Source organism: Anabrus simplex, chromosome X (assembly GCF_040414725.1).
Source record: "Anabrus simplex isolate iqAnaSimp1 chromosome X, ASM4041472v1, whole genome shotgun sequence".
Classification (NCBI taxonomy): Eukaryota; Metazoa; Arthropoda; class Insecta; order Orthoptera; family Tettigoniidae; genus Anabrus; species Anabrus simplex.
In genome coordinates, this window is record NC_090279.1 from 65,190,185 (window position 1) to 65,203,418 (window position 13,234).

The 13,234-nt window shown below is 36.5% G+C and overlaps 1 protein-coding gene across 2 annotated transcripts in view; it reads right to left on the bottom strand.

Moving 5' to 3' along the window:
- Positions 1 to 13,234, bottom strand: part of LOC136886535 (uncharacterized) — a 101,590-nt gene that overhangs the window by 77,708 nt on the left and 10,648 nt on the right. For both annotated transcript variants that reach the window (XM_068230608.1, XM_068230607.1), the window contains exon 3: positions 11,068 to 11,163. In XM_068230608.1, coding sequence (XP_068086709.1) covers positions 11,068 to 11,163 — 96 coding nt within the window. The remainder of the gene's footprint in view (positions 1 to 11,067; positions 11,164 to 13,234) is intronic.

A 13,234-nucleotide genomic window follows, 5' to 3' on the forward strand; every position in this document is an offset into this window, starting at 1 on the left:
CAGTCTATCGTAGAGACCGAGGAGATAAAATGGGAGGGGGGTATTCAGTCTGGTGAAGGAAACTTATTGTTCACATTAATGGTTTACTGATGAAAGGGATGAAATATTAGGGATAAAATTTGTGATAATATGAAGGAGGTGGGAATTATAGGAACATATAGGCCTGGAAGAGAGGAAAGGTACATAGAAATATTTGAGAAAATAATAGATTATACTCATAAAAACGATGATAATGATATGGTAATAATTGGGGGAGATCTAAACTTGCCTGAAGTTGAATGTAATGGAGCTGCAAGTGAAGCCCATGAACAGAAACTGGCAAATAAGTTAATTTGGGAGGAAGGATTCACACAAGTAGTACAAGAACCGACCCGTCTCAATAACTTGCTAGATGTGTTCTTGGTTAAACCATGGGAAATTGTTGATAAAACTGAGGTAATTGAAGGAATAGGTAACCATAAGGCTGTAATAATGGATGTAGGACTTGTACCAAAAATGCTTAATAAGAGGGTCACACAAGACAAGAAGAAATTGTACAGAAAAAGTAAAGTTGATGAATTTGGGACTTACCTTAAATCACAATTCATTTGTTGGATAAGTGAAGGGAGTAATGTGGATACACTTTGGGCTACATTTAAAGAAATCATTTGGGAAGGAGAGAAGAGATTTGTACCTGTTGAGAAGGGTAAAATGACCTCAGACCCTGCTTATTATACAAGAGAAATAAGAAAATTAAAAAGAAAATGTAAAATAGTAAACAGGAAAATGAAAGAGGGTAGGGAGAATAGAGAAACTAGAAAACAGCTAATGAGGGAACTGAATAGAGTGAAAAAGGAAGCAAAAGAGAAATATATGAATGGCATACTTCAAGAGGGTAATGACCACAAAGGGAAATGGAAAAAGCTGTATTCATATATTAGGAATCAAAAAGGAAATGGAATCCAAATTCCTACAATGGTGGGAGAAGGGGGTGAACAATATTTAACAGATGCTGAGAAAGCAAATCTATTTAGTAGGGAATTCAGAGATTCAGTAGAAGATTGTCAGGAATTGGAAACCGTAACAGAAGATAGAGAGAGAGGGAGAGATTCATAGGGAAACAAAAAGCTTCTCATTCACAAATGAAGATATTTTCATAGAAATCCAATTGCTTCAGCAAGGAAAAGCAGCAGGAAGTGATCAAATTACTGTTGAGGTATTAAAGACAATGGGGTGGTACATAGTGCCTTATTTAAAATTTCTCTTTGACTATGTCATAAATAATAGTGTAATACCAAAAGAATGGAAGGAATCTATAACAATAGCAATTTATAAAGGAAAGGGTGATAAAAGGAAACCAGAGAACTACAAACCCATCAGCCTGACCAGTATAGTTTGTAAAATACTGGAGAGTTTAATAGCAAAGTACATCAGAGGGATATGTGATGATAAAAATTGGTTCATGAGGAGTCAGTATGGATTTAGAAAGAAATTTTCTTGTGAGGCACAACTGGTGGGATTTCAGCACGGCATATCAGATTAGTTGGATTCAGGAGGCCAGTTGGATTGCATAGCCATAGATCTTTCCAAAGCCTTCGATAGAGTGGAACATGGAATATTATTAAATAAATTGGAGGGAATAGGATTGGACGTACGGGTTATACGTTGGATAAGAACATTTCTAAATTCGAGGGTTCAGAAAGTCAAAGTAGGAAATAATATATCACAGGAAGAGAAAGTTTGGAAGGGAATTGCACAGGGTAGTATAATCGGTCCGTTACTTTTTTTAATATACACAAATGATTTAGGGAACAATATAACATCAAAAATAAGATTGTATGCAGATGACATAATTGTTTATAGGGAAATAAATAACATTGAGGATTGTTCAGAATTACAAAGGGTCCTTGAGAGTATCCAACAATGGGTTGAAGAAAATAATATGATGGTTAATGGAGACAAATCAACTGTTCAACATTTACAAACAGGAGCTTTAGAACTGAATTTGAATATACTTCGGATGAGGTAGTTATCCAAAAAGATGGGAAGTGCAAATACTTAGGTGTGAGATTTGAAAGTAATTTGCACTGGAAGGATCATATTGATGACATTGTTGGGAGAGCATACAGATTGTTACATATCATAATGAGGCTACTTAAAGAATGCAACAAAGAATTAAAAGAAAAACGTTACTTAAGTATGGTTCATCCATTATTGGAATATGCTAACAGTGTTTGGGATCCTCACCAAGAATACCTAATAAAAGAAATAGACAGTGTGCAGAGGAAAGCGGCAAGATTTGTAACAGGAGATTTTAGGAGAAACAGTAGTGTATCAGATTGTTAGAGGAACTTGGATGGGAAACTTTAAGTAAGAGAAGGGAGAAAACTAGACTTATAGGATTATATAGAGCCTATACAAGAGAAGAAGCATGGGGAGATATCCGTGAGAGGCTTCAGTTGAAAAATAATTATATCGGCAGAACTGACCACAAGTACAAAATTAGAAGGAATTTTAGCAAAAGTGATTGAGGTAAATTTTCATTCATTGGGAAGGGTGTGAAGGAGTGGAACAGTTTACCAGGGTAGTGTTTGATCCTTTTCCAAAATCTGTACAGATATTCAAGAAGAGAATAAACAGCAACAGGAAAAAAAAATGAAATATTAGAGGGCATTCGACCAGTGCAGGCTATTGTAGGTAAAAAATGTGTATGAAAAAATTAATTCAATCCCCTGGTCCATGGATTTTGGACAGCCGAAGTAGAGGACTGCCTGTAGGGGTGAAGTACAGTGGGGACTTCGAGGGCACTGGGACCGCTACGGTAGCTGTGAAGGCCCTCCAGGAACTCTGAAAAGTGGTGGCAAAAAGGGCTCTGGTTAAGACGCAGCAGGTCGTTATGCTACTTAGGTTCCAAAATGGATTTTTAAAAAAGTAAATAAACGCAATGTAAATTTTAATCTTATACCGGTTGTATAGTATTATTTGAAGTAATTCCACATATTGTATATGAGGTGACTGTGTTTGTAAGTATACAGTTGATATTATAAGTAGAATTTTGTAAACAATATAAATTTATTAAGGATGAGCTGTGTGTTTAATACAAAAAAGTTGTTAGCGTAAGTTGTATATTATTGTATTCTAGAAAAATTTTCTTCTTCTCTCGTTAATTTAAAATTTAGTGCTTGACAATAATGTATTTTAGTGTACCATTTGCCACCGAGGTAGACACCTCATTTGCAAATAAAGAGATTTTGATTTTGAATGACAAAATCTGGGCATACAGTAAGAATTGAAATGACTAGCAAATATAAGTGTAAACAAGTTCAAGATAAGATTATTATGCAGTTCAAAAATGTAAACAAATTTTGAATTCCAGAATTTTTGAGAGAATGGACACACAGAAAGTTCATTTTCACATAAATTCTAAAAGCTTTCCAAATAAAGGAATCTGACATACAGCTGCACCTTTATGGACATAATCAAATATTACCACTCGAGGGTCTTGATGATGATGATGATGATGATGATGATGATGATGCTTGTTGTTAAAGGGGCCTAACATCTACGGTCATCAGCCCACTTGTGAATCAAGTGCAGTTTACAATACCTTCTGGTCAATAATAAGTCCCATACCAGTGTGAAAATTTACACCAGCATAACACAAAGATGTTGCCCTCTCTCAACATCCAAAGAATGCCTCAAGGTAACAGGTAAAGACAAATACTTATATAGACCACATGAAGAGGGGAGGTACAGGAAAAGTCATGACACATGGCACTAGAAACACCGAAAACATCCATGAAGTGTGTAGAGTGTACAATCTAAAACCGATGATGTCATCCATGTTTGATGAAGGTAATCGGCTGACTGTAGTCCCGTTACTGCAGCAGTGTGCACATGTCAAATGCCAAGAAGAAAGCAGTGGTAAATGACAAATGCGGTGGAAGTGATTTGACAAGGTAAAACCTATGCCTCATCAATCTCTACTCGTACATGGAAAAAAAAAGACTGAAATTAAATAAGAATTTTGCCAGGAATATATTAAATTCATGTTAGAATTCAAATCACTTGATAACATGAAAGGAATGCGAAAACCTGCAGGAAGAATATCACTATTAAATTCCACATTACCCTGTCATAAATCATTCAAGTAAAACAGCAAAAACACTTGTTAATTTCAACGCTTCAGTCAAGACTGACAATGGCATAAGTCTCAATTACATACACCATGAAAAGCCATCCACTCAAGAACATCTGTTCTCTATAATCATCTGATTGCGGGCTCAACAAATAGCATTTACGTGTGTATGTCAGATCGTTTAGAAATGAAATGTTGCTCTGTGTAAGACGTAAGGTAGCAAAGCTTTTAAAAAAAATTTTTTTTTTACTCTCAATTCAAACTCTAAGATTTGTGGAGCCTTTCTCTTGACAAGACTACTCACAGAAAACATTAAAGGCTCCGAGTTTGAAGTTGCTAAAGATACAAATGAGTGGCCCCATGTGCCGTCCAAGGAGAAACCCACTGACTTAGTGTCCAGACGACCACAAATTAACATAATCGTCAACAATACCGTTTGTTGGCATAGTCCTAGATGGTTGAATCAAGATCCCTTGAGTAGGAATAAATGAAAACGTGATGTTCGAATTATTCTCCTAGATTAAAAAATGCCACAAATGGTTCTTAGAGACTTGCATGATGACTTATTCATAACAAAAGTTTCAAGATTAAAAAAGGTACAGAGAGTAGCTGCATATTGTTTTTGATTTATCTCAGATTGTTATAAACAACCCATGGAGTGAAATTCAATTCCGCTGTTCATACTGGAGTTGAACCATCCAATCAAATGTTGTATTAATGTTCTGTAGGAAACTATCTTTTTTTTTTGCTAGTTGTTTTACGCCGCACCGACACAGATAGGTCTATTACAAGTAACAACTCTCATTATTGTTCCGTATTGAAGATGACGTTAGGCATAGATATCAAGGATAATTTAATGGAAAAAACCACCTATTCAATATTTTCCACGTTTAATGTGGTTATTATCTACATGATTTTATGTAGACTTATTTGGTCAGGTACATGTTTCACCCATTATTTTGGGCATCTTCAGCCTGTAAACAACCTTTAGGTCAAGGTTTGGGACCTTTTTAACCAATATAAACATACCTATATATACACTATATACAACATATACATTATATACAATATATACAAACATAAGTTAATATAGTTAAGTTTTTTGGTCCTAATCTATCTAATATGGAAAATGTCCAAAACTAAAATGGATCTTCTTTTCGGTGAAGAGGATTGCATATCAGGGTTTATGTGACCCCTGTAACATATTAAGTTGTTGACGTATCGTGTCTGGTGACAGGATGTGTCGTCAACAATAAGTGGAGATTTGAACTGATTGTAGGTTGGTCAAGATTGAAAATATAAATTTAAATGTGTTTTAACTTGGCAGTTGTATTCTGGTTAACTTAAAATGTTCAAAACTAAAAATAAAATGAAACGGATCTTCTTTTTTGAGAAAGGGGTTGTATTAAAACTGGAGCTTGTTTGACCCACGATTTTCATTTTCATGTTCTTGACGTAACTAATATTTAAATGTGTTGTCATGCACAAGTGGAGATTATCCTTGATATCTATGCCTAACGTCATCTTCAATACGGAACAATAATGAGAGTTGTTACTTGTAATTTGGTAGCCAACCAGGCAAAATACCTTTTAAATAGGTACTTCAACCTTAAGGTCAAGATTTGTAAACTAACTAAAGAAATAGCCTTTCTAAAACAGTGTCTAGAACTAAAATTGATCCCAAAATTTTTGAAACCTACACAGCGAAAAAACGTATCTAACCAAAGTTTGATTAGAGTTCAAAACAAGGTCAACGACATTTGGTTAAGAAATGAAATTAAAGCGTCATATAAAAAGAAGTCGCTTTTAAATCTGCAGTTATATAGAGTTCATTTAGCGTTAGCTCAGGCTTTACATCCGTTAGAATGGAACTCTTTCCAACTACATGTGGACAATAAACTGATTGCTTTATTGGATAGGAAGCAAGTTACTCTCGACAAGAAACTATCTCAATTAAAAGCATCCCAATCACGATTACCAAAACGTAGTTCAGACATGCAAAAAGCGGCTCCCTCACAGAACAATACACCCACAGTAGTTAATTTGACAGACGTACAGTTCTCTGAAGAAGAAATGGGGATCTTGAATAAAGGCTTAAAACATAACTGGCCTAGCAAGAAAAAAGAAACGGATATTATCAACACAGTAGCTGAGATCGAGGCTAACATTTCTAAACTCCCTTTAGAAACACAAAATGATACCAGATTTGAGGTAAAAGAGAAACTACCAAAACTAGCGGAAGAAATAAACGCATATTCAAATTTCGACCACAAAAAATTGATCCAGAACGTAAAAATGAAAATAGACGACAACAACATTATTGTCACAAAAGCGGACAAAGGAGGATCCACAGTTCTCCTAGATCAAAACACATACATTCAAAAAACAGGAGACTTTTTTAAGGACAAAATATACACAATAGTCAACAAAGATCCAACCACGAGAATTCAGCGAAATCTAAAAACTCTAATAAGAAGTTCTAACTTTCTTTTCAATGAACAAGAACAACAAAAACTTTTTAACATGAACCCTAGTATTCCGACAGCCAGAGCCTTACCAAAGATTCATAAGAAGGACATACCAATACGCCCTATCATAAACTGTAGAAACAGCCCCACCTATAAAGTATCAAAATTCATTCACGGCTTACTAAAAAAAACATTACGTATTCAATAATAAACACCCTTTAAAAAATTCATTCACTTTTTGCGAAATTTTAAACAAGTTTAAGCTGCGCCCCAATCACTCAATGTGCTCCTATGACGTCGTAAATATGTACCCAAACATCCCTACCAAAGAAACTGTAAGAATTATCAGTGATAATATCAATAAACACAGCGGCCTTAGTAAGATGGAAATTGAAGAATTCATGAAGGTGTTAAATTTTGTCTTAAGCAACAACTTTTTCTCTTTCAATGGAAAGTTTTACCAACAAAAAGGCTTAGCGATGGGCGACCCTCTTTCTGGCATCTTAGCAGACATTTATATGGACACAATAGAACACACAAAAATTATAACACAAATAAAAGGCGTATGTTTATGGCTGAGATTTGTAGACGATACCTGCATAATTTTCGACAAAAATGTCACTAATAGTGACGAGATCTTGGAGTCCCTAAACAAAATTGACCCCAATATTAAGTTTACTAAAGAGGATGAGGTTAGGAACTCATTAAACTTTTTGGACTTAACTATTAAACGCGGACATAATACCTTCGATTTTCGAATATACAGGAAACCTACACACTCTCCCTTAACTATTATGAATTCATCCCTACACCCCAAGTCCCAAAAACAAGCCTCTTTCTATAATTTAATTTATAGAGCTTTAAAAATTCCTCTTTCTCCCAACAATTTAAAAATTGAACTGAAGTACATAAGGAATCTTGCTCAACTCAACGGGTTTAAAATAGATATGGTCAACCGTTTGATTAATAAAATCAAAATTAAATTGTCCACTAACCTCATCCCAGAAAAACCTAAAAAAACTAGTTTCGCCACATTTACATATAACAACCCAGCCGTCCATCAGATCGCAAATACTTTAAAGAAGCACAATATCAATATAGCCTTCAGGACAGTTAACACTAATCGAAACATATTTTTTAACCACAACAAGGTCAATCACAATAGCAACCATTATTCAAGGTCCGGCATATATAAACTAACATGTACACAATGTGATTTTTCTTATATCGGACAGACTGGCCGCAGCTTTAACACGAGATATCTGGAACATTATAACGCTCAAAAACACAATAAGTACTCAGCGATGAGCCAACATATGAGAGAAACGGGCCATCACTTTACATCCATAGAGAAAGATCTTACCATCATTAGAAGCATAGGTAAAGGGAAATTAATGAATGAACTGGAAAACCTACACATCTTTTTAGACCAAACCTACAATAAAAATAACAAATCTCAACGACGTCAATGAAATTAAAAATCCTTTGTACGAATTAACACCTAGATTAATTAATATCGTGAATTCAGATCAAAACAAAATCCCTCAATTATTTAAATCTCCACACTCAAATACTTCATCCATCATGCCAAAAGTTAAACCCGCCCATATTGCTTCTAGAAACTCCCCTCCAGCAACAGCACACACGCCCATAGACCAGCCTACCCCCACTCTCCCTCCATGCCCCACCCCTCCATTACCGCACCAGTACAACACCAGGAGTAGAAATGGTGATAAGACAGGCGCTGCCGGAACAGACAGGTCCATCTAGTATTAACTGAACAAGTAAGTCATTTTACAGTTAAGAGGTGTTAATTTAATACATTTTATCACAACGCGTGCTCAAAATTTTTAATTCAAAATTATTTTTCTACTTCATTACAGATATTCTTAAGATTCCTCCCAAAGACCAAGCAACACATCAACGGGAACAATTTTCACACAAGACTGTATCAAGTGTCTAGGATGTTTCTTTCCAATTAAGCAGCAGCCAAAAACTATGAAACAGCTAAATATTGTACTCTTGTCAATTCCTTGACGTTACATGAGACCCAAAGTCAAGACGCTAACAGTTTCATTCACAACGTTTTTGACCAGTCTACCTACAACAATCGGCTTTTAAATCTCCACTTGTGCATGACAACACATTTAAATATTAGTTACGTCAAGAACATGAAAATGAAAATCGTGGGTCAAACAAGCTCCAGTTTTAATACAACCCCTTCTCAAAAAAGAAGATCCGTTTCATTTTATTTTTAGTTTTGAACATTTTAAGTTAACCAAAATAGAACTGCCAAGTTAAAACACATTTAAATTTATATTTTCAATCTTGACCAACCTACAATCAGTTCAAATCTCCACTTATTGTTGACGACACATCCTGTCACCAGACACGATACGTCAACAACTTAATATGTTACAGGGGTCACATAAACCCTGATATGCAATCCTCTTCACCGAAAAGAAGATCCATTTTAGTTTTGGACATTTTCCATATTAGATAGATTAGGACCAAAAAACTTAACTATATTAACTTATGTTTGTATATATTGTATATAATGTATATGTTGTATATAGTGTATATATAGGTATGTTTATATTGGTTAAAAAGGTCCCAAACCTTGACCTAAAGGTTGTTTACAGGCTGAAGATGCCCAAAATAATGGGTGAAACATGTACCTGACCAAATAAGTCTACATAAAATCATGTAGATAATAACCACATTAAACGTGGAAAGTATTGAATAGGTGGTTTTTCCATTATATTATCCTTGATATCTATGCCTAACAGATAGGTCTTACGGAAACGATGGGACAGGAAAGGGCTAGGAGTGGGAAGGAAGCAGCCATGGCCTTAATTAAGGTACAGCCCCAGCATTTGACTGGTGTGAAAATGGGAAACCATGGAGAACCATTTTCAGGGCTGCCGACAGTGGGGTTCGAACCTACTATCTCCCGAATACTGGATACTGGCCGCACTTAAGCGACAGCAACTATTGAGCTTGGTAGGAAACTATCAAATCATATTAAGATTATAACCACATTCATAGATCAGGAAGCCATCTTCTTGTTGGTGGTAGACTGAAAAATATCCTAATTCTAGTGGGGAGGAAACATTAGATCATCCTGTATCCATACCATCATCTCACAAATGTAATTATCATGGTGGAGCAACTTTAACTACTTCATCCTGGCACACAACCCATAATCACATCTCTGAGAGGCAAGTTTTGGATCCCATCAGCAAGGGGGACAGTAAAGTAGCACAGTTATGGCTCAAGAGTCGTAAGTTGAATGCAGATACTTCTGTTCAATTAACGCGAAATACACAAAGTGTGCATGTATCTCAGATGTACCCGTTTCTTAACACCAGAATAGACTATGCTGGCCCAATTCTCATAAACATTGGCGTGAGATCAAACAAGACCAGACTGCCTAGCTACCAAGTCTCTCTACATAGACATGATACCTGATCTCACAACAACTACATTCCTCGCTCCCTTTGTTGACTTATTTTCATAGAGGTCACCCCCTGAACATTTACAGTGATAATGGCAAGAACTTCTTCAGAGCAGCTAAGGAAATCAAGGCCTTTCTGAAAAACAACCCTGAGAAAAAACCAGCTCTTCCCTGCAACTGCAGGCATGGAACTGATACGGCATTCCATCCCTCCTGCAGCACTAAACTTTGATGGAAAACGAGAAGCAGCTGTCAACAGTCTGATATATCACCTTAGAAGAGTGATGAATACTTATAGCTTCACCAACAAAGAATGGACCACTCTTACAACATATACTCATGTAACAAATGTTCAGTGAGTAATGGTGAACATACAAAGCCTTTTCACAAACACATATGAAACAGAAAGGCAATATCACTCTTGAAGTGCCCATTTATTCATAGCAAGTTTAAGTAATATCATAAGTCACCATAGACTAGTATCATCACAGACCACATTAGAAGAATAAGAATGTTTTTTACTTGCCACAATATGGCTACAATGTGTGTAGTATGTAAGTGAATTCTGACAGTAACCAAGCAATCACCGGCAATTTGTATCTACAAATAACTGTATTATCTAGAAGTCAATAATTAATATAATCAACAAGATTACAAAGGTATTTCATTTGGAACAACTAGTAAAATATCCAGGAACAGTAACAAAAAAGTGCTCCTTATACCAACTCCGTGTCTGAAAATATTTACGAAGTCAAAATATTAGTAGCAATGATACCACGTCCCAAAGGATATACAGTAGAGGTCTTTGGATCTATCCCAACTGCTGCGTGATACATAATGCAAGATATTAAAGAACATGAAGGAAAGTGAAAATTAGGTAAGCAAACAGTCAATCTCATAAAAAAGTATACTTTCCGCAGGACTATCAATCATATGCATTGAAATGAAGGGTCAACCACTGATATCTGCTCAGCAATTTTCTATTTTCAATACCTAACAATGTCTTATCAAATTATGTACATTACCTCAAATGAGTTTTCCTGCATTGGCCCTGGCTCTGTTAACTCTGATTTAGCTTCTTTTTTTAGAGGTATCATTTCTGATACATGTTCAATATTTTCCTGTGGAAAATAAGATACATAAGTTATGTACATAATACACATCTACAAATACTGTCACCAACAAATGAACATGATAATTTATTACTTTGAAGTATTCAGTTACTTTCAAAATTTCACTAATATTTAAAGCAGATTTCTACCAGCAGAGGATTTTCAAAACCAAAGGCTGCACTGAGAATGGTGTTATTATCCTTGCTCAAACCTAATGTCAGAGAAAGGATGAGACTGAGAACCAAATATAAAGTGAGAAGAATATTGTAGCCATATCAGAAGATATTCTACCAGAGATGGAACTGGGACCATCCCGCACAAAATTTTCAAGGTAATCTGCCATAGACATAAACACTAAATTATATTAACAGTTTTCATGTATCCATTTATGTCAATCAAATCATTGAGGTTGTTTGAATCACATCCAAGTATTAAAACTCTTCTAAATCTTTCACCATACAGTGAGAAATATTAATACTATGTTCTTAACATACATTTTGTTCACAGACAGATCAAATTCCCTTGAAACATTTTAATCACATTCTATCATCTGGTTTTGCCCAGCTCACAGGGGCTAAATACTGCATTGAGACAGTTCTGTCTCAAACAGCATATATCAATTCTTCCAAGTGTAAAAATAAAACAATGAACATGAAAGAAGCAGGCTTATCACAGTCATAGACCAGGCAAAGATGTGATGCAGGTCAAACATAAAGCAACTACAAATGAAATGTTTTACTACTACAAGGATGTAATGCAGTGTTCTGTGAAGAACTGTGGGGATGAGAACACCATCAGTGTTGGAGTGTACATCTGCAGTTTCAGAAGCTCGTTCATGATCTACGAAGGTCATCCAATAAATAAGTTTCCCTATTTTTTCTCTGCAGATCACATGTTTTAGAATTAAGTTGGTACAGTAGGAACTTTCATTGGGGTATGGCTGGGGTAACGTGATCTTCAGCAGCAAGTGGTTGCTCTGCGTTCACCAGTACGGCACCAGCTACCATGGAGCTACCACTTAAAAGCGCGTCCACTTGTAAACTCTGTTCTGTTATTCGCTTTTTCATGGCAAAAATGAAATGGCTACCAATATTCATCGCCATTTGGAGCGAGTTTATAGTGAAAGATGCATGCTGGCATTCATGGTTCCTGGAACGAGAGCAAGATGTGCATGATGACAAGTGCAGTGCCAAGCCCATTACTGCTACAGGCAATACAGCCACTGTTGCAGTTCGGAACGTGGTGGACAAAGATTAACGCATCTGCACCGGTGAGATAATGAATCTACTGCCTCCTGGCATGGAAACTGGGCGGTCCTCTATTGCAATGATATTGTCGGATGTCCTGCGGTATTCAAAAGTCTCTGCAAGATGAGTCCCACGTTTGCTTAGTGATGCTCACAAGCAACAACAGAACGAGGTAGCCTGAGCTTTCCTGCAAATGCTTCAAAGAGAGGGAGATCAAATATTTTCCCGCATTGTTACTGGAGATGAAAGCAGAGTGCATTATTCAACTCTAGAAACAAAACCACAAAGCATGCTATGGAAGAAACCTGGCAAACGTGCCCTTAAAAAAAGGGCCAACACCTCAGCTTCTTTTTTACAATTTACTTTATATCGCACTGACACAAATAGGTCTTATGTCGACGATGGGAGAGCAAAGGCCTAGAAGCGGGAAGGAAGCAGCCGTGGCCTCAATTAAGGTACAGCCCAAATACTTACCTGGTATGAAAATGGGAAACCACGGAAAACTACCTTCAGGGCTGTCGACAGTGGGGGTCGAACCGACTATCTCCCAGATGCAAGCTCACAGCCATGTGGCCCTAACCGCATGGCCAACTTGCCCGGTTAGACCTCAGCCTCCGTGGGCAAAGTTTTGGCTACAGTCTTTTGGGACTGTAATGATGTTGTATTGGTTGACTGACTGCCTCAATGCACTGTGGTCACACATGAGAGGTCCTGCACGGTCTTCACGAAGCTTGGAGTTGACATCCAACAAAAACGTTCTGGTCTTGTCTCAGAAAATGTTGCTCTTTCATGGCAACAAGCACCCCATTCAGCTCAAAGGATGCACAATTTGC